A 19,742-nucleotide genomic window follows, 5' to 3' on the forward strand; every position below is an offset into this window, starting at 1 on the left:
GGCCAGCTCCTAATCTTGCAGCCTAATAACCCTTGACCTGGAACTTCAGAAGAAGATGGCAGGTCATCAACCTCATCTCCATCCCTCTACGTGCAGAGCGCAGCTTTGGCTCAGGGCTCTCAATAGTCCTGCCTCCGTCGTCTGGCACTGCGACTGATTTCCCACCACACGGATAACCCACATTCTCCAAATGAGCAGCGGTCCACGACCCAGTCCCCAGACATAACCGGTACCACCCATTCCAGAACCTGCCGCCTGGCACGGGGCCTCAAACTCTGACTTAGGGTGACACTGAATTGCAGGCTGAGGTCACTCACCCAGTCACACACTGTTCAGAGGAGAATCGGGCTGCGCCACTCATCCTAAGTCAGCCTCACTCAGGTCGACATCGGACCTCTGTTTAGACAGGGTCACACTCCATGTAGCCAAGTTCAAGTGGGTCTTGCACACTTCTAAGGAGTACTGGGGTTTCGAGTGTGCACGACCACACCAGTCTGCCCAGCGCTGGAGATGGAGGAACCCAAAGCTTCCGGCATGCAAGCCAAGTACTCTACTAGCCACACCCACAGCCCCATGGACGTAGGTGCAGCTTCCCTGCTGGACTAAGTGACAAAATGTTTTACTGGAAAGCCATCGTCATTGTCTGGATACCAGAGGACAACTTGTGAGACCTGGTTCTCTCCTTCCACCATGTAGGTCATGGTTATGGGTCACAAATGGTTGGACTCAGTGGCATCTGAGCCTTACGCACCGAGCCATCTTGCCAGTCCTTGGGAATATTTGTTAATAAACAGATATGAGAATTAAAAAAAGAGACAGGTGGCAGCTGCCAGTTGTTGCCCTGGCCAGGGAAAAGGCAAAGCTGCCTAATTGCTGACTGGAGAGAGGGCAGCAGAGCGAGGAGAACGAGACGCCACTGGTGACAGGACAGAGAGGGTATGAGACTGGCACAAAGTCAAACTGCTGAGGAAGACGCCATCACCTTCAGAGTCACAGCGCAGCTTCAGGCAAGACAACAGCTCATGTGCAGTGGGACAGCAAGGTGGCAGGTGCGGTGGTGTGCTTCTGTAACCCCGGGACTCAAAGGGACCAGAAGTTCAAGGCCAGCCTGGGCTACACAGTTAGACTGTATGTCCAAAATAGTCAAGAAAGATAAATACAATAACTGTCTATAGAATGCTTCTTATTAATACATTCTGTTTTAAAAGCCGCTGCTGACCTCACACACATTGTTACTAACTCCCATGAGTACAGTAAGTGAATGAATAAAGATCTACCTGTAGTAAACATGTGCTTGAGTTGCCTCAGGGTTGCCCAACACGCACTCTGGAACTGTCACCACTGGTCTGCCATCCAGACAGACCCAGCCCCTTCTATTATTCCTGTTCTCAGTGCATGGCCTGGTCCGGTGGCAGTGGCTTAGAGGAGACCATCTCCAAGTCTGATTACAAATTAGAAACAGGGCTGGAGAGATGGCTCAGCGCTTAGGAGCACATGGTGCTCCTGCAGAAGTCCAAGGTTCAGTTCTCGGCACCCACATCACAGCTCACAACCACCTAGATCTCCACCTCAAGGACTCAACACCCTCTTCTGGCCACCAAGGGCACTACACTCATACACACACACACACACACACACACACACACATTTACATTAAAATTAAAATAAATAAATTAGAAACAAAACAGAGACCTTAAGGAGTTGTGGCATTTCAATAAGTAAGGCCTGCTTTCTGTGTCACCCCATGTCAACCCCCACCAAGTGACATCTCAGGGCTGGCTCCACACCCATTCTGCGTTCTGAATGAGGTCTGAGTCTGTGGAGTGATGTGCGCCCCCTTTCTCACTTTCTTCACTGGAATGTAAGCCTGGGCTTCTTAGCCCTCCTGAGGTGAGGACTGCTTCCCTCTTAGGCTTACCGTAAGTAAATAAGCTCACTGTTTCCCATGCAGAGCAACTTGTAGTCTTTCTCAAATTTAAATGTATCCACTTAAAGTGGAAGGGCTGGGGTGTGGCTCAGTGGTAAAATGCTTGCCCAGCACAGGTGAGGCTCTGGCTTGATGCTCGGCACCACACGGGAGCAGGAGGAGGAGCAGGAGGAGAAAGAAGACTAGAAAGAGGGAGAGAAGAAAGAGGAGGAGGATGAAGAGGAGGAAGAAGAAGAGGAGGAGGAGGAAGAGGAGGAAGAAGAAGAGGAGGAGGAGGAAGAGGAGGAAGGGGAGGAAGAGGAGGAAGAGGAGGAGGAAAAGGAAGAGGAGGAGGAGAAGGAGAAGGAAGAGGAAGAAGAGGAGGAGGAGGAAGAGGAGGAAGAAGAGGAAAAAGAGGAAGAGGAGGAGGAGGAAGAGGAGGGAGAAGAGGAAGAGGAGTAGGGGGATGCATAAGAGGAAGAGGAGGAAGAGGAAGAGGAAGAGGAGGAGGAGGAGGAGGAGGAGGAGGAGGAGGAGGAGGAGGAGGAGGGGAGTCGGCCGCAGAGAGAGTGCGCAGCAGATCCAGACACAGCAGCTGGCCCCTGACCCAGGCATCGATCACTGGAGCATCACAGCCTTTTGCATGGGAATACGTATTTAACATAAAGTGCTTCCTCTTTCATTTCATTACAGATTGGATGAGACACCAATTTTCAAAATTATGCCTGTGATTTACTATCTGAGAATTGAATTTAGGGATGGTAAAAAAGACGCTGCTCATTACTGGCTGTGCGCAGAAGGCGCTGAACCGGACGTCACTGAAAGTCGCTGGACTGGAAAAGAGAACCGTGGGGAATACGACACATGGAAACCATTAAGTAACGTGCAGGGCTGAGCATGCTGTCCAAAAGTAGACGGAGCAACAGAAAGTAGCAGAGCAAAGGTCTCAGGATGTTTGCACCTTAGGAAGAAGGAAGAGGAACATTAGGATTGAACAGTTTGCTCAGGATGGAGCTCAGAGGTAAAGTGTTCACCCAGCAGGAACGAGCCCCTGGACTCAAGCCCCAGGACCACACAAGCTGGGCATGGCACTGCAGGAGTAATCCCAGTATTCGGGGAGCAGAGGAAGGTGAATCGGGAGTTCAAGGTCACCCTCAGCTACATAACAAGTTCAAGGCCAGCCCAGTGTCCATTAATCAACATCTCAACGAAAAGACAAAATATGACATGCAATGCCATCGGCCACCATGAAAAATCAAATGCGGATTCATGGTGCCCAACAGCTGGGCCACAGAAACATCAGACAGTGACAGAAAGCAGGCACAAGGAGCCACTTCATGTGGAGACAAAAGACAGATCAATGGCTTGTGAGAGCGGCAGGGAGACTCAAGAATGCTGATGCTGGCCTTTCTTCCAGAGAGAGATCCTCAAGGTAGACTGGATGACGGCTATCGACACACTAAACTGAGCCATGTACTGCATGTAAAGTATACCACAACGCTCTGAGAACCATAAGGGAGCCATGGAAGTGACTGCTGTCCAGCTTCAAGACCTTAGTTTGGTCCCCAGAGAGAGCCCCAAGGGTGAAGGAGAGAACCAAGTCCTGTGGGCTGTGCTCTGACCTCCATGTGTGCGCTCGCTCGCGTATACACAAAATAAGTCGAAAAGGAAAAATGAGATGCAGAAAATAGAAATAATATTTGGATAAAACCAATAAATACCTTGGTCCACCTGCAAAGCTTCACACCGGAGTGGCTGCCAATCAACTGGTACCCTACATGGAGAAGCAGACAACAGAGAAGTGAACCCAAAGTCTCACAGCAGAAGGTGACGACGACACTGAGTGAAACCGCTTTTCTCTACCGAGTGACAGAACTCAACGACCCGTTGCCAAAAAGCCTGAAGGTTTAACTTGCTGAGGAAGCTTTTGTGTTTTGGTTTGTGACTAGGTCTCACCGAGTAGCCCCAGTCTTCCTTCATCAGCCTCCAAGGGTGCTGAGGCTGTACGTCGTGAGCCAGGAACCTGGTGACCATGAGAAACTGACTAACGTCTATCCAGCCCCCAGCAGGTGAAGGTAGGAACATCAGGGTCATTCTGAAGTTCAAGGCCAGGCTGGGTTTCGTGCCTTTAATTAAAGCGCTCAGGAGGCAGATCTTGAGACTGGCCTAGTTTACATACTGAGTCTCAGGCCAGCCAGGACTACATAGTAAGAGCCTCGCTAATAAATAAACAAACAAACAAACAAACAAACAAATAAATAAATAAATAAAATGTATTTAATGACAGAGACTCAATAAACTAATCCATTATCATGTGGGCAAGTTTTTGGCTTCCAGGAGCTCAGTGGTTTCAAGGTTATTAATCTCTGTAGTAAATCCCAAGGTCTGAGCAGTGCCCCAAACAAGCCTGGTCTCCTTCCTCTTACTCTGTCGAAACATCCAGCCCAAAAGCAACTTACGGGAACACAGGGTTTATTTGTCTCGTACTTTCAGATCGTAGTCCGTCAGAGAGGAAAATTGGGGGAGAAAGGTAAGCTGAAAATATGGGGACACTGTAGTCTCACTTGCAGGCTACTGCCTGCTTAACTTATTTTTTATATAGTCTAGGATCGTAGCTCAAGGAATGATGCCGCCCACTGTGGGCTCCTCCCTCCTACATCAATTAACAATCAAAATAATTCCCTGTAGACAAGCCAACAGGCCAACCTGTCCTAGGCAGTTTTTCAATTGAGATTTCCTTCTCAGGTGACAGCTGTATCAAGCTGACAATTAAGGTTGACTAAGACCTTGCCCAGAAACACACTGCGTGCAACAATTAGAGTACATGTGGCAGTCTGAATGAGAAACGTCCCCCAAGGGCTCACGTAAATGATTTTGTGTATCATATATATTATAGAGTCCACAGTGAAAGAGAAATGTCATTTGTCTTTCTGAGCCTGGCTTCCTATAATCATCTCCAGTATCAACTTTCCTACAGAGGTAATTTTGTTCTTCTTTATGGTCCAATAAAATGTGTCTGAACATTTTCTTCATCCATTCATATGCTGATACAGAGTGTGACTCCGTCCCCATCTTGGCTAGTTGGCAGTTGTAGCCGTTTGGCTACAGAGCTACAGTAAATTCAGCTGTGCAGTTATCTCTGTGGTACTCTGACTCAAAGAGCTCTTCAGGTTAGGCCAGCAAGAGGCTCAGGATGTAAAGGTGTTTGCTGCCAAGCCTGAGTTTAATCCCTGAAACCCATGTGGTGGACGGAGTGAACAAAAGTGCAGACGTGACAGGCGATGAGAACTTCTGAGGTTGGGCTTACGCATTTTGCATTATGACATGGCCTCAAGCCTTTAGGGGAATGGAGCCCAGGGAAAGGCAAGTGCTGGTCTGAATGGCAATGACCCCCATAGGCTCATGTGCTCGAATGCTTGGTCCCAGTTAGTGGAACTGTTTGGGAAGGACTTGGAGGTCCGGCCTTGTTGGAGGCAGTGTGTCACTGGGGGTGGGGCTTGGAGGTTTCAAAAGTTCATGCCTTTCCCAGTTAGCGCTCTCTGCCTCCTACTTGTGGATAGGATGTGAGCTCTCAGCTCCTGTGCCACGCCCGCCTGATGTAGCCACGCTTCCTCCCATGACAGTCATGGACTCCACTCTGAAACTGAAAGCCCAATAAACCTTTCTTTTTTTTTTTTTGGTTCTTTTTTTCGGAGCTGGGGACCGAACCCAGGGTCTTGCGCTTCCTAGGTAAGCGCTCTACCACTGAGCTAAATCCCCAGCCCCAAACCTTTCTTTTATAAGTTGTCTTGATCATGCTGTCTCTTCACAGCTACAGAAAAGTAACTAAGACTTTGGACATAAAAAGATTGCCAAATCTAAGCCCGGTGGAAGCGATGCATGCATATAACCCCATCACTTGGAAGGCAGATACTGATGGATCTGAGTTCCTGGACGGCCTGAGCTACACAGAGAAACCCTGTCTTGAAAAAAAAAAAAAAAAAGATTGACAGATCTGGTGGGCTGGAGAGATGGCTCAGTGGTTAGGAGCACTGGCTGTTCTTTCAGAGGTGCAGAGTTCAATTCCCAGCACCCACTGGGAGCTCACTACTGTCTATAACTATACCTCCTAGTGGTGTAAAAATGTACACCAGAGAAAGACACCCATATGCATAAATAAATCTTTAAAAACTTTCCCAAATCTGAAGATGCAATGATAGAAGCTAAAGTGAAAAGTGAGACAAGAAACAAAGGATTGAACTTATAGAAACATCAGTGAACTTTGGCCGAATGCAAGCAGCCATGAAGACATGGAGCACAGTCCCCGAGGAACAAGGAGAGGACATAATAAAGAACTGAAGAAACGTCCTTCCTTATTCACAGCCTCAAAAGCCAAGAGAGGCCTATGGAGCAGCAGGAGGCGGTTGTACTGGGAGGACCCCACATCTTAACTTCTGCGACAACCACCACAGTCGACATGCTGTTGAGGTCTCCACGCCTGATCACGTGGTCTGGTCCTTGATCGATACACTCTTCATGAACGTCTGCTGCCTGGGTTTCACAGCGTAGCCTACTCCATGAAGTCGAGGGACAGGAAGATGGTGGGTGATGTGACTGGGGCCCAGACCTACGCCTCCACTACCAAGTGCCTGAACATCGGCCCCCTGATCCTCACCATCCTGACAGCCATCGTCATCATTGTTTACGCCACTAGAAAACCGCCATCTTGCAGTAGACAACAGATTCTGGGGTCTTCCCCAGAATCTTGCTGTGTGTTCCACTGTCTTAACTGCCCCTGCCCCAAACCCCACATATACGCAAATATTACACTCACATGGCTGTTCATAGTGGATTCAATAAAGTGCATGAGCTGTGACATTCAAAAAATAAAGAACTGAAGAAATAATAAAACTCAAGCAACGGGTTGGAGAGATGACTTGTATGGGTTAAGAACACTGGCTACTCTTCCCGTAGACCTATGTTCAACACGCAGCACCCATACTGTGGATCCCAACCATCCAGTTCCAGGGATCGGAAGCCTTCTGGCCTCTGGAGGTGGTGCCTAAACGTACAAGCAGGAAAACCAAGACCCCGGATTTGAACTCAGCACCATGAACACTAGGCATGATGGGACATGTCTATAATCTCAGCACTTGGAAGGTGGAGGAAGGAGGATCAGAAGTTCAAGGTCACCCTCAATTTGACAGTGAGTTTGAAACCGTCCTGGAATACACAAGACCCAAAGGAAAGCCTGAGAAAGAGCCGAGGAGAGTCGTGGGGTGAGTAGGAGTGTCCTCCAGCTCTGCCCACCCCAGGTCCACTGGACAGACTAACACCTAGGTATGTCCAGACAGCGTCAGAAATGGAGGACTCTGAGGAAATAAATGCTCCTCTGATGGGGTCAAGAAGTAAGTAGTTTATATAAGGCAGTGCCACTGTGAAAGGTGGGCTGGCTGGAGGAAGTATGTCATGGATGAGTGGCTAAGGGTGTGGCTGCTTCCTGTCTCCAACTATCTACTTCCTACGCTGAGGTCTCTCCCAGGCAGTTCTGCTGCTGCGTGGCTCTATCTCCCTACAGACCCAGAAACGCGGGCCACATGGGCACAGACCACACAGGCTGAGCGCCTGAAACTGAGCTAGATGAATGCTTCCTCCAGTGCTGTTTATCTCAGGCCCCAGTGCCCTAAGTCCTGACTCACACATGCTATGACCCGACTGCCACACTAACCAACATGAGACTTGTCCCCTGTGACAAGCCTGTCCCATGTTTCCCATCCCGGGCATCAAGCCGAGCACACGGGAGAGCAGGGATCCCCAGTCCAGCAGGTGGTCACCTTGTTTAGTTAGGGCCTCCCGCAGAGCAGGCGTAATCATAGCTCTCGCTTCGCTGTCTTCATTCTTCTCTGAGTTCCTGTGCACGACAACTTTCTCCTCCGGTTGAGCCTTTTCTCTCTGTGTTCAATTGAGAAAATAAAATCCAGAATGAGTAACAACCAAGACTCCATAGCAACAGTGAGGAGGTTCATGCGACCAAGGAAGACGCAGCATCGCACAGGGTGATCTCGCTGACAGAGAGATGACGATCAAAAGACACGCTACCAGGGTCAACAGGTAAGTAGGCGAAACAAAACAGAGCAACCATAAAAACCCAGCCTAGGGGTTGGGGATTTAGCTCAGTGGTAGAGCGCTTGCCTAGCAACCGCAAGGCCCTGGGTTCGGTCCCCAGCTCCAAAAAAAAAAACAAAAAAACAAAAAAACAAAAACCCAGCCTAAGCAAGTAGTTCATCTGTTGAAAAAGTACGTAATTTTTACTAGACTTTACTTGCTCAATGAGAGCGTATGTGTGTGGCAGTCAGAAGACAGCACCTCTGTGTGCATCCCAGCGACCTAACTCAGGCATTCAGGCTGGGTGGCAAGCACCTTTACCCCCTGAACCATCCTGCCCGCCCCAAGATCAAACTTTTTAACAACCAAACATAGACAAACTGCCTAACTTTGGAAAATTACTGACTTTCTCTGAATTTCAACTTCTTAACCTGGAAGGGGGGACAGAGAGCAAGTATTAAATAAACTATCGTTCGGGGGGGAAAGGGAGTGCATGCCTTCAACCCCAACTCTCAGGAGGCAGAGGTAGGTGGGTCTCTGTGAATTCGAGGCCAGCCTGGTCTACAGAGCTAGTTCTAGGCCAGGCAGAGAAATCTTGTCTTGAAAAACAAACAAACAAAAAACAATAAAAAAAAATAAACAAACAAGCAAACTACAGTTCCTAGCAGGAGGTGCACCCTCCACTGGCATACTTGAGAAAGGAGGCAAAGAAAAGCAGAAGAGAAGGGGGAAAGAGGGAGGGAGGGAGAGAGGAGGGAAGGAGATGGGGATCAAGGGCAGCAACCCCACAAATGGTGAATGAACACAGTTCAGGCTGACTCTCCCACCTTCTCGCTCTGAGAAACATCAACCACGCTCCATCTTCAAAGTCAGCACTCCAAATGCCTAAGTGTGATCACAGTGCAAAGCCAATGCGAGACGCCCTCTGCCAGTGCAGCCTCCAAATGGAATTAAAAAAAACATTAAAAAAAAAGCCCTCGATCATGTGTTCTCATCGGTGGCCATACACCAAGTTTAAGGCCAGCCTGGGCTCATCTGACCCTCTCTCAAAGAAATAGTAACAATGAAAAAACAAAAAGGCAAAAAGAGGGATGGGATTCGGGCTGTAACTCAAAGGCACTACAGAGCCCAGCATACACAATGGTTCCTGGGTTCACGCACAGCAACACAATAAATTCAATACATGTATGCAAACATATACAGATGAAACAAAGACAGAAAAAACACTGGTGGCACTGAAGGTGAAAAATACACACAGCCCCTTCCCTTTGATGGCTTTATGGGAAACTTTAAAATTCTATGAGCTGGCAGCTTCCAGGTCCAACATCACTCAATTCCAGAACAAACAGCAAAGACCGTATCGGTACTGCGTTCTCTAGCGACCTCTACTGGCCACCAGACGAAAAGCAAAGAAATGTGTCCTTACAAATGCGTCCTCCTAGGCAAAGCTTTAAGGAAGGTTTAACCAGGTGTAAATTCCAGAATTCTATCTAAATCTGCTACTTCATTTTCCATTTTAAGACTGTTTCTATAAAAAAAATTACATTTTCAGCCAAAAGCCAAAAATTACTTTCACTGTATTACAGTCTGACTGATTTGGAAAAAAGGCCATAATAGAACTCACATTTTTGTTTTTTGGTTTGTTTCTTTGTTTTAGACAGGGTTTTTCTGTGTAGCCCTGGCTATGCTGGAACTAGCTCTATAGACCAGGCTGGCCTGGAACTCACAGAGATCCTCCTGCCTCTGCCTCCCCAGTGCTGGGATTCAAGTCCTGTACAGCACCACCACTGGGCTTCCACTTGAAATCTTAATGGTAACGAATCCTCCTCAGCCTCGAATGCCCGCAGTAAACCAGTTGTCCTCTCCTCAGCCTCTGCATAAGATCTACCTGCCCTCCCAGGAGCCTTTAATTTAGGAAAGGCCAGAGAGAGGGCTCAGCAAAGAGGTATGCTTGCCACAAGACTGATAACTTGAGTCCAATCGTGGGGACCCGCAGGGCGGAAGGAGAGAGGCACCCATTCATAGATGCTGTCCTCTAGCTATGCCGCTATGCCCGTGTGCTCCTACACACATACAACACACGAAGTACATACATATGTGAAGTAAGTGTAATTTTTTTTTCCGGAGCTGAGGACCAAACCCAGGGCCTTGCATTTGCTAGGCAAGCGCTCTACCACTGAGCTAAATCCCCAACCCCAATGTAATTTTTAATGTTCAAAGTTCATGTAAATACAACAAAACAAAAAGGACAAACAACAAAAACAGAAACCCTTCCAGGTGGAAGCCAGAGAAATTAAACTGCCTTCCCTTCAAGTCAGAAGCGTGCTACGCCAGAATCCAGGAGCTGAACAGACCACAGGCTCCAACTGCAGCATCCCCAAAGGATCAGTACCTTTTCCCTCTTCACGGGGTTCATGATGTTGCCCAGGTCCTCGACATCAACCACAGAATTCAGGCTCTGATAACCCTTGGTCCCGTGCTCGTCCTCGCTGCTGCTCTCACAGGGCTCTTCCTCCTGCAAGGCGAGAACTTCAGAACCAGCACAAAGCCAGCACAAAGAAGGCACAAAGCCAGCACAAAGCAGGCACAACCCTTCTCACTCCGCCCTCCAAAGCGGTCCTGTTCGTTTTATGGTTTGGGTGATTTTGTGTTGCTCGGTACAGATTCCCTATCACAATCTTGGGCAGGTGCTTCTCCACTGCCACACTTCAAAGTACCCGCACAGTGTTTTTGTGTGATTTTTCTCTGTGCTTCTTTTAATCATTATTCTGAGTTACATGCATGAGCGCACGTGCGTGTGGAGTCAATGCTTTCTTTCACCTATGCGGGTTCCAGGGATGGAACTCAGGTCGTCAAGCCTGGTGGCAGGTGCCTTGACATTCTGAGGCATCTTACTAGCCCCGCCTTTATAGAATTAATTTTTAAAAATATACACCATCTTAGACCTCTGGCATCAAAGCAATCCCTGTGAAAAGGCATCACAGAAGGCGTCTGGAGAGATGGCTCAGTGGTTAAGGGCATCGACTGCTTTTCCAGGGCTCCTGAGTTCAGTTCCCAGCACCCACATGGTGGCTCACAACTGCCTCTGATGTCGGTTCTAGGGGATCTGGGGCCCTCTTCTGGCCTCCATGGGTGGCTGCTGCACCCATGTGGTACACAGACCTACTTGCAGAGCATATGAACAAACCTCAGAGGGACAAAAACTAATCCCTCAGAAAACCTGCCAGGCGAAATCAGACGGGACAATGATCAGGGATGAAGACGCCAGGCGGAAGGCGGGGCCAGGCTGCGGGCGTAGCTCAGTGGAACAGCTCTTCCCAGCAGGCTTGGGGCCACTGTGACGCTGCAGTAATGGTGCCTGCCACAAAGACGGACAGCTTGGGTCCTACCTCCTGGATCCACTTGGTGGACGGAGGGAAGCGACTTTTACAGGAGGTCATCTGACCTCCACACGTGCTCTGCGGTATGTGTGCACATATGCAAACGCACACACACACACACACACACACACACACAATTTTTTTTTATATTTTGGGCAGAAGCTTGTTTGCTTCTAGATGACAAAATAGTAACATGTCACAAAAAACGTCACCTAACAATGGGCCATATGTGTGGCGGTGGCCCCATGAGCCCATACTGCCTGTGACATCCGTTTCTTTCAGCCTATGAGCTGATACCCGCCCAGCACTGGAACAGCCTGAACATGTCACTGCTCAGAACGTGTCTTGAGGTTAAGTGCTATGTGCCTGTGACTCATTTCTGCAGGCGAGGACAGCGAAGTGATTTCAATTCAGTGCTGGATAAAGGGCCAAAGGTCAGCATTTCTGGAAAAATAAAGAATCTCAGCCTCAGCTACACAGCTCTGCCAGGCTTGACCCAGACGCTGCTGCTCAACCGGGAGGGATGAGCACAGCTGGGACCCCAAACCCTCAGAGGAGAAGGCTGGAGAGGTAGACAGACTGACAGACTGACAGAGTGCTTCCACAGCACACAAAGTGCCTGGGTTCCTTCCGTCCCAGCACTGGATAAACACAGCCTGGTGATGCACACAGCCTGGTGATGCACACACAGCCTGGTGATGCACACAGCCTGGTGATGCACACAGCCTGGTGATGCACACCTATATTCCCAGCTCGATGAAGGTGGAAGAAAGTTCAAGGTCACCCTCAATCAAGTGGCCATCGATCAATGCCACGTGAGCTACATGAGACTGTCTCAAAATTAATCAATTGAACTGAAATTGTAAAATTGGCAGCAGGTGGCATTTAGCGGGCGAGTCACTCAGCTGACCGTCTCGGGCTCCTCTGTAACTCGGGCCCCTCATCTCTGACAGAGACGAACTCACTGCCTCTCAAAGGAACTCATTTCATCTTCACATAAAATCTAATCAAAACTGCCATTAACTTGACTCTGTGACCTTCAGAAAATTTAAAGCCCGTCTTCAATAAAAGATGAATGCAGAGGATTCAAGGGATGGCTCAGCTACCACGAGAACTGGCTGCTCTTGAAGAGAGCCTAGGCTCAGTTCCTAGCGTGCATGTGGTAGCTCGCAATGCTCTGGAACTCCAGTTATATGAACCCCACATCCTCTCCTGGCCCCCACAGGCACGGTCTGCATGTACTGCACAAATAAGGCGAAAGACCCATGCACATACACTTAAAAAAAATAAATGAACGTTTAAAAAAAAACAAAAGAAGTTAAATGTAACTCACGGAAGGCACTGGGGTTGGAAAACTAATGTGAAACATTCCCTTCCTCCCCAGAAAGGTTCCAGTCCAATTAGAGCAGCGCAGGGGTACAGACATTACCGAGTTCTCACGCTGTGGCTAAAAGGTTTAGGGATAAGTTGCCACAGTAGGCTGCCTCTGTCATCAACAACTGACCACACATTAAGGGAACGTAAAGTGTAAGAGTGCATGGGAAGTCACCTAAGTTGGTGGGAGGTAGAACACGAACAACAAGAAGCCACTGAGAAATCACCAGCAAATTGGGAAATAACGTGTGGGGTTGGGAGAGAGATATGGGGAGATCGCATCCTGGAAGGAAAATGGCAGAGGCTTCTAAAGTGCCTGCCTGAAAGGGGCTGGGGCAACTGTTCAGTGGTTAAAGTGCTTGCTGGGCAAACATGAGGACCAGGGTTCGGATCCCTAGTTTGAATCCAATTAATGCTGGATGAGTATGGCTGCCTGCCTGTACTCCGGCCTGATTGAAATGCAGAGCAAGCTGGCAGGAAGACGAGCCGTCTCTCTCTCTCTCTCTGAGCGCTGGGTTTGACTGAGATACCCTGCCTCCATGAACAGGGTACAAGAGCAATCAAACACGGTTCCAGACATCACCCTCTAGCAACCACATGTATACATATACACAAATACACACATATGCCCACAAGCATGCAAAAACATGCATACACACACATGCACACCACATACACATATATGAAGATGGGGGGGAGGTGACAAATACAAACTTTAAAATACAGTCTAAAAGGAGGGCAGTGTAGCCCATGTCTGCCTGGAATACACAGGCTGACAGAATAGACAGACTGCAGGCAGGAATAGCTGCGGAAAGCCCGCTACCGTACTAGGGAAGAAAGTGACTGACCACTCACAGGTAAGAGATGAGCAGATGCCTGGTGACCAAACCTACCTGTCGTTTGACACCTATGCTCAGCACCAAGGACCCCAGTGTGGCGGTAGCTGGTAATGAAGGTAATGAAGAGAGGGAAAAGCAGGAAGATAGAGGTGGGAAATGGGGAGTGAGCAGAGGCCAAGGTCAGATGGAGGGGCAGGGCTCCTGAAACAGTCTGAGAAACTATAGAGGATGAGAAGGAGGAGGAGGAAGAGAGAGGAAAAGGAGGAAGAGGGAGGAGGAGGAAGAGGGAGGAGGAGGAAGAAGAGGGAGGAGGAAGAAGAGGAAGAGGAGGAAGAGACTATGACTATGATGCACACCTCTCATCCCAGCTCTCAGGGATGATCCTCTCAGCATGAAATCCTGTCTTTAAAGAAACATTGCTCCTTCCAGGTGTGGTGGCAAGTCTCTGTAACCTCAGCAGTCAGGAGAGAGGTCACAAGTCAGGCCAGCATGAACTACACACACCCAGTTCCAAGGCAAGTGGGAGCACTGGGCAAGGCCGTCTTAAAACGACAAAAAAAAAAAAAAAAAAAAAAAGAACCTAGTGGCACAAGCCTGTGACCCCCCCATAATTCAAGAAGCAAAAGCAGGGAAACTCCACGATCGTCCTGGGCTAAAGGGTGTGTTCAAGGGTAGCCTGGGCAACTTGGGGAGACTCCTTTGCCAAATAAAAAGGAAAAGGAAAAAAGTAATCAAGATGGGTACCCATGTGATCCCAGCACGCTAGGCAGGAAGATCTGGAACTTACGGTCACCCTCAGTTGTATGTCAAGGTCAAGGCCAGCTGCATGAAACCCTAAAACAAACCTGAAAAAATGGCGGACTGGAGATATAATGGCAAGACCTGTGAGACTATTCAATCCCACAGGACTCTGGCTTTGTGTGGCTGCACACTCATGAGGCTGCACCTGGGAGGCCGAGACAAGAGGCAGTGCCTGAGGGTGCCAAAGAGCAGAAAGGAGCCCTACGCCACCCTTAGGGAGGGAAAGCACTGTCAGTCAATCCCTGGAGCTGGGAGGGCCGGGAGCAGCCAGCTAGGAGATGGACTGCCCGTTTACACAGACATTTAAGCCTCCTCTACTGACTGGTGCAAAAGGGGAGGAAAAGACACAGTGGGCCAACACTCAAAGCTGCTCCCAAAGGAAGTGGCCAGGCAGCAGAGCCCGGCTGTGATCACAGCAGCTACTGTGCAGCCTGAAGACAATTCTAAGGAAGTGGACGCCTGAGGGGTCATCCAACAAGAGTGAGCAACGGTCGCTGGGGTCAGGATACACGCTCAGACTGAGACACACATCACTCCTCTCCGCTTCCATTTCTTTTTCTCTTTTTTCTTTTTTTTTTTTTTTTTTTTTTGGGGGGGGGAGCTGGGGACCGAACCCAGGGCCTTACACTTGCTAGGCAAGCGCTCTACCACTGAGCTAAATCCCCAACCCTTAGCTTCCATTTCTTGACCAGAGATGGTAAAATCAGCCTGGCTCAGCAATGCAGTAGTGAAAGGGACAAGAACGAGTGTCATGGCCCTGAGCTTCAAGGCCCAGTGCTTGGAAACTGAGGCTAGCGTCAGCTAAGTAGTGAGCCCCAGGCCAGCCTGGGCTACATAAACCAGACCCTGTCAGACAAAAGGGAAAGGGGAACACAGAAAGGGAGAAGTGGGAAAAGAGGAAGAAAAGAAGGAAAGAGGAAGGAAGGAAAAAGGTAAGGAAGGGGAAGGTGGGGTGAGAAGAATGAAGAGAAGGAAGAGGAGAACAGCAGAAGAAAAAAAAGAGGAAAATCGGGTAGGAGAAGGGAGGAGGGAAAGGGGAAGAGGGGAAGGAAGAGGAGCAGCACGTCTAACACATGGCTGGCACCCCGTGTAAGTCACAAGCTGTGCTCATCTCTGAAATTGCTGCACCTGAGTTTCATTCAGATCTGACGAGGGCAGAGGTAAGGCCAGGCATCCCCTTCACACAGCCGCACAGGGGACAGCCACACAGGACAGCCACATAAAGGAGAGCCACATAGAGGACAGCCATGGAGAGGACAGCCACGCATGCGCACTCTCTCGCACTCGCACGCACTCTCGCGCTCTCTCTCTCTCTCTCTCTCTCTCTCTCTCTCACACACACACACACACACACACACACACACACACACACACACACACACACACACACACAAAGAAAGGAGCGTAAGCACACACCTCAGCATCCCCAGGATGCAATTCGCCGTGTGGGTGAGACCGCACCTCTCCTGGGCCATGCTGCGCCGACTCACACTTCCCTCTCTTGCAGTCCCCACCACAGCCCTTTTTCTCCCCTCTCTGTAGGGCCTGCAGCCGGGAGATGAACTTGGTCTTCCAGGCTGTGAAGTCGGCCTCGATGCTGCCATGTTTGCTCTGAACTGCATTGCAGTCGCCCTCCCCTCGGGTCAGCACTCGCTGGGCACCAAGCATCCAGAGCCATTTGTCGACGTTCGTGCTGACCTTCAAGAAGGAAGGAGAAAAGACACACACTGAAAAAACCATACCCCACAAACTTACAAAATAAAACCCAATCTGTCCTCTAAAGCAGACCTCCAGGCTGCACTGCAGAAGCCCAGTGATTCGGGGCCACAGTTCAGGAGTTTATGCTGAGGAACACAGTATGGGTCCATATAACACTCCTCAAGCTCCAGGTTGTCAGCCTAGCTACTCAGGAGTCTGAGGTAGGAGGATCTCAGGTCCAAGGCTTCCCTGGACTGTACAGCAAGTTCAAGACCAACCTGCACAACTTATGAGACTCTGTTCCAAAATCAAAAGGATAGAAATATCCCTTAGTGACAGAGCTCTTGCCAAGTACACAGGAGGCCTGGGTTCAGTCCTCAGCACTGTATAAACCAGGTATGGTGGCACACACGTCTGCATCCTCAGAAGTCTGAGACGAAGGCAAGAGGATCAGAAGTTCAAGATTATTGTGGCTGAAAATGGAGCTGAGGGACAAAGAACCTGCCTAGAATCCCCCAGTGAGGGGCTGGGGGCGTGGCTCAGTGGCAGAGCATCTGCCTAGAATTCCCCAGTGAAGGGCTGGGGGTGTGGCTCAGTAGTAGAGCCCCTGCCTAGAATCCCCCAGTGAGGGACTGGGGCGTGGCTCAATGGTAGAGCCCCTGCCTAGAATCCCTCAGTGAGGGACTGGGGCGTGGCTCAGTGGTAGAGCCCCTGCCTAGAAACCCCCAGTGAGAGGCTAGGGCGTGGCTCAATGGTAGAGCCCCTGCCTAGAATCCCCCAGTGAGGGGCTGGAGGCGTGGCTCAATGGTAGAGCCCCTGCCTAGAATCCCCCAGTGAGGGGCTGGGGGCGTGGCTCAGTGGTAGAGCCCCTGCCTAGAATCCCCCAGTGAGGGGCTGGGGGCGTGGCTCAGTGGTAGAGCACCTGCCTGGAATCCCCCAGTGAGGGGCTGGGGGCGTGGCTCAGAAGCAGGGTACTTGTTTAGCATGCTCAAGGACCTAGGGTCCATCATCAGCACCATAAAAAAACAACATTAATGTAATAATTTATTATTATTGGGGCTAGAAGGATGACTGGGCAGTTAAGAGAACTGATTGTTCTCCCAAAGGACCCACATTCAATTCCCAGCACCTAAATGGCAGCTCACATGTCTAAAATTCTGGTTCCATGATATCCAACACCTTTTTCTGACCTCTGCAGAGATCAGGCATACAAGTGGTGCACAGATAATCATGCAGGCAAAACACACACACACACACACACACACACACCCACCCACCCACCCACACACACACACACAAAATAAAAATTAAAAAATAACAAAAGTAAAGTTCATACATTAGTTCTCACATATAATGTGTTCTCATGAGATCTTGTCTGTCTGTCTTTTGGTTAAGAAAGGACCTAGTTGGGGGCTGGAGAGATGGCTCAGCGGTTAAGAGCACTCGACTGCTCTTCCAGAGGTCATGAGTTCAATTCCCAGCAACCACATGGTGGCTCACAACCATCTGTAAAGAGATCCGATGCCCTCTTCTGGTGTGTCTGAAGACAGCTACAGTGTACTTATATATAATAAATAAATTAAAAAAAAAAAAAAAAAAAAAAGAAAGGACCTAGTCCTGTAAGTCACCACACACCCACCTTGTTGAAGTGGCTCCGGTAGGCAGAGTCTCCCAGGCCAAACACTGCATATCGAAGTCCTTTCAGGTACGTTTTGCCAAAGCGGAAATCATTGGCCGCTTCCTCTAACCACTTGCAGAACCACTCTGCGCTCTCCGTAGGGCGGCCGTCCGTGTACGTAGCAACCAGAAAGGCACAGACGTTTTTACTAGTGATCTGAATAAAGCGGTATTTATGTCAGAAGGATATTAGAAGTAAGCATTACAAGAATATTCAAGACAAGAATGGAGAGATGACTCCTGGTTAGGAACACCTGCTGCTCTTACAGAGAACCCAGGTTCTTTCCCCAGAACCCACACGGTAGATCAGAACCAGCTATAACTCCAGTTCCAGGGAATTCAACAAAGCCCTCTTCTGGCCTCCATGGGCACCAGGCACACTCACAGTGCATTTACAGACAAGCAGGCAAGCACTGATAGTCAATGTCTTAGTTAGGGTTCTACTGCTGTGAACAGACACCATGACCAAGGCAACTCCAAATGTTATAAAGGACAGCATTTAATTAGGGCTGGCTTACAGGTTCAGAGGTTCAGTCCATTATCAAGGCAGGGACACGGCAACACCCAGGCAGGCATGGTGCAGGAGGAGCTTAGAATTCTACATCTTCATCTGAAGGCTGCTAGCAGAATACAGACTTCCAGAAGCTAGGATCAGGGCCTTACGGCCCACACACCCACTCCAACAAGGTCACACCTCCTAATAGTGCCACTCCCTGGGCCAAGAATATTTGAACCATGACAGTCAAAAATATATAAATAAATAAATAAATAAATAGACATAGCAAATCTTTAAGAATAATAACATGTAGGGTTTCCATTGTCTAAGTGAAGTTCATTTTTCGAATGCAGGCATTGGAGCGGAGTATAGTGATCAACCAGGAATCCTAGAACTCTTTCTCAGGAAGCAGAGGCAACAGGACTGCTGTGAGTCTGAGGTCAAGCCACGGCTAGAGGGCAGGATCCTGACTCAAAAAAACAAATAGATAAAAGTTCCTGAGTCACAGTAGAAAAGCTTCCGAGTCGAAATGGTCCAGCATGAAATTTTAAAATACTCTGGAGATTCTATTCACCCCATAGGCCAGGTGGTCAATGATATCTGAATCTTAAATCTTTATCGCACATCCAAGGAAGCCAGAAGAGAACATCACATTCCCCGGAGCTGGAATTACGGGCAGCTGTGAGCCACCCAGTGTGGGTGCTAGGAAGGGAACCTGGTCCTCTGCAAGAGCCACAGGAGCTCTTAACTAGTGTTTCATCTCTACGCACCAAATGTGGGGGCTTTCACTGAAAAAGAAAAAGGCATTTACCAACCTCTCCTATCAGGTTGTCATCTGGATCATACTCCTTCAGATTAATAATGGCCACAGGCAGGTCCAGAGAGGTGACAGCTTTGGCAAGAACCACTGCGAATCCCTAGAAAGAGGGAAACAGACAATGAACTCTTCAGTGTGCCGAATAAGGGAGCATGGCACCCCTCGTGGTGGGCGCTTCTTCAGCAACGTTGTCTTGAGGGGTCATCATTGTGAACGGGGGCTTCTTCGTCTCCTCTGCTTCCAGAGTTCTCAAGCCCAGTTCAGAGGTGAGGCACTGAGTCATGTTCCCACTCTATGAAGGGGTGTCCCGGCTAAATCCACACGGTTTTTGGTGCTTTGCCCCAGTAGGAATAGAAAAATTGTGAGGAGAATGGAAATAGAGAAACCAGGGGGCAAGCTTGATGACCTAAGGTTGATTCCTGAGGTTTACCTGGTTGAAAAATGAAACCAATTCCCGGGGTTGAGGATTTAGCTCAGTGGTAGAGCGCTTGCCTAGCAAGCGCAAGGCCCTGGGTTCGGTCCCCAGCTCCGAAAAAAAGAAAAAAGAAAAAAAAAAAAAAAAAACCAATTCCCACAAGTTGTTCTCGGACGTGTATACACATACAATATAATAAAAGATTATGTTTTATTTTATTTATTTTTTTACTTTCTTAACTTTATTTTAGACTGG

At 49.0% G+C, this 19,742-nt stretch overlaps 1 protein-coding gene and 1 pseudogene across 1 annotated transcript in view; one reads left to right on the forward strand and one right to left on the reverse strand.

Moving 5' to 3' along the window:
* Tyw1 (tRNA-yW synthesizing protein 1 homolog) overlaps window positions 1–19,742 on the reverse strand; it is an 86,257-nt gene that overhangs the window by 57,378 nt on the left and 9,137 nt on the right. The window contains exons 4-9 of the mRNA NM_001107137.1: window positions 19,071–19,172; window positions 17,722–17,916; window positions 15,801–16,082; window positions 10,383–10,505; window positions 7,720–7,837; window positions 3,628–3,680 (exon numbers count right to left, since the gene is read on the reverse strand). Of these exons, the coding sequence (NP_001100607.1) occupies window positions 3,628–3,680; window positions 7,720–7,837; window positions 10,383–10,505; window positions 15,801–16,082; window positions 17,722–17,916; window positions 19,071–19,172 (873 nt within the window). The remainder of the gene's footprint in view (window positions 1–3,627; window positions 3,681–7,719; window positions 7,838–10,382; window positions 10,506–15,800; window positions 16,083–17,721; window positions 17,917–19,070; window positions 19,173–19,742) is intronic.
* Ifitm1-ps2 (interferon induced transmembrane protein 1, pseudogene 2) lies at window positions 6,291–6,494 on the forward strand (annotated as a pseudogene).

This window comes from Rattus norvegicus, chromosome 12 (assembly GCF_036323735.1).
Source record: "Rattus norvegicus strain BN/NHsdMcwi chromosome 12, GRCr8, whole genome shotgun sequence".
Classification (NCBI taxonomy): domain Eukaryota; kingdom Metazoa; phylum Chordata; class Mammalia; order Rodentia; family Muridae; genus Rattus; species Rattus norvegicus.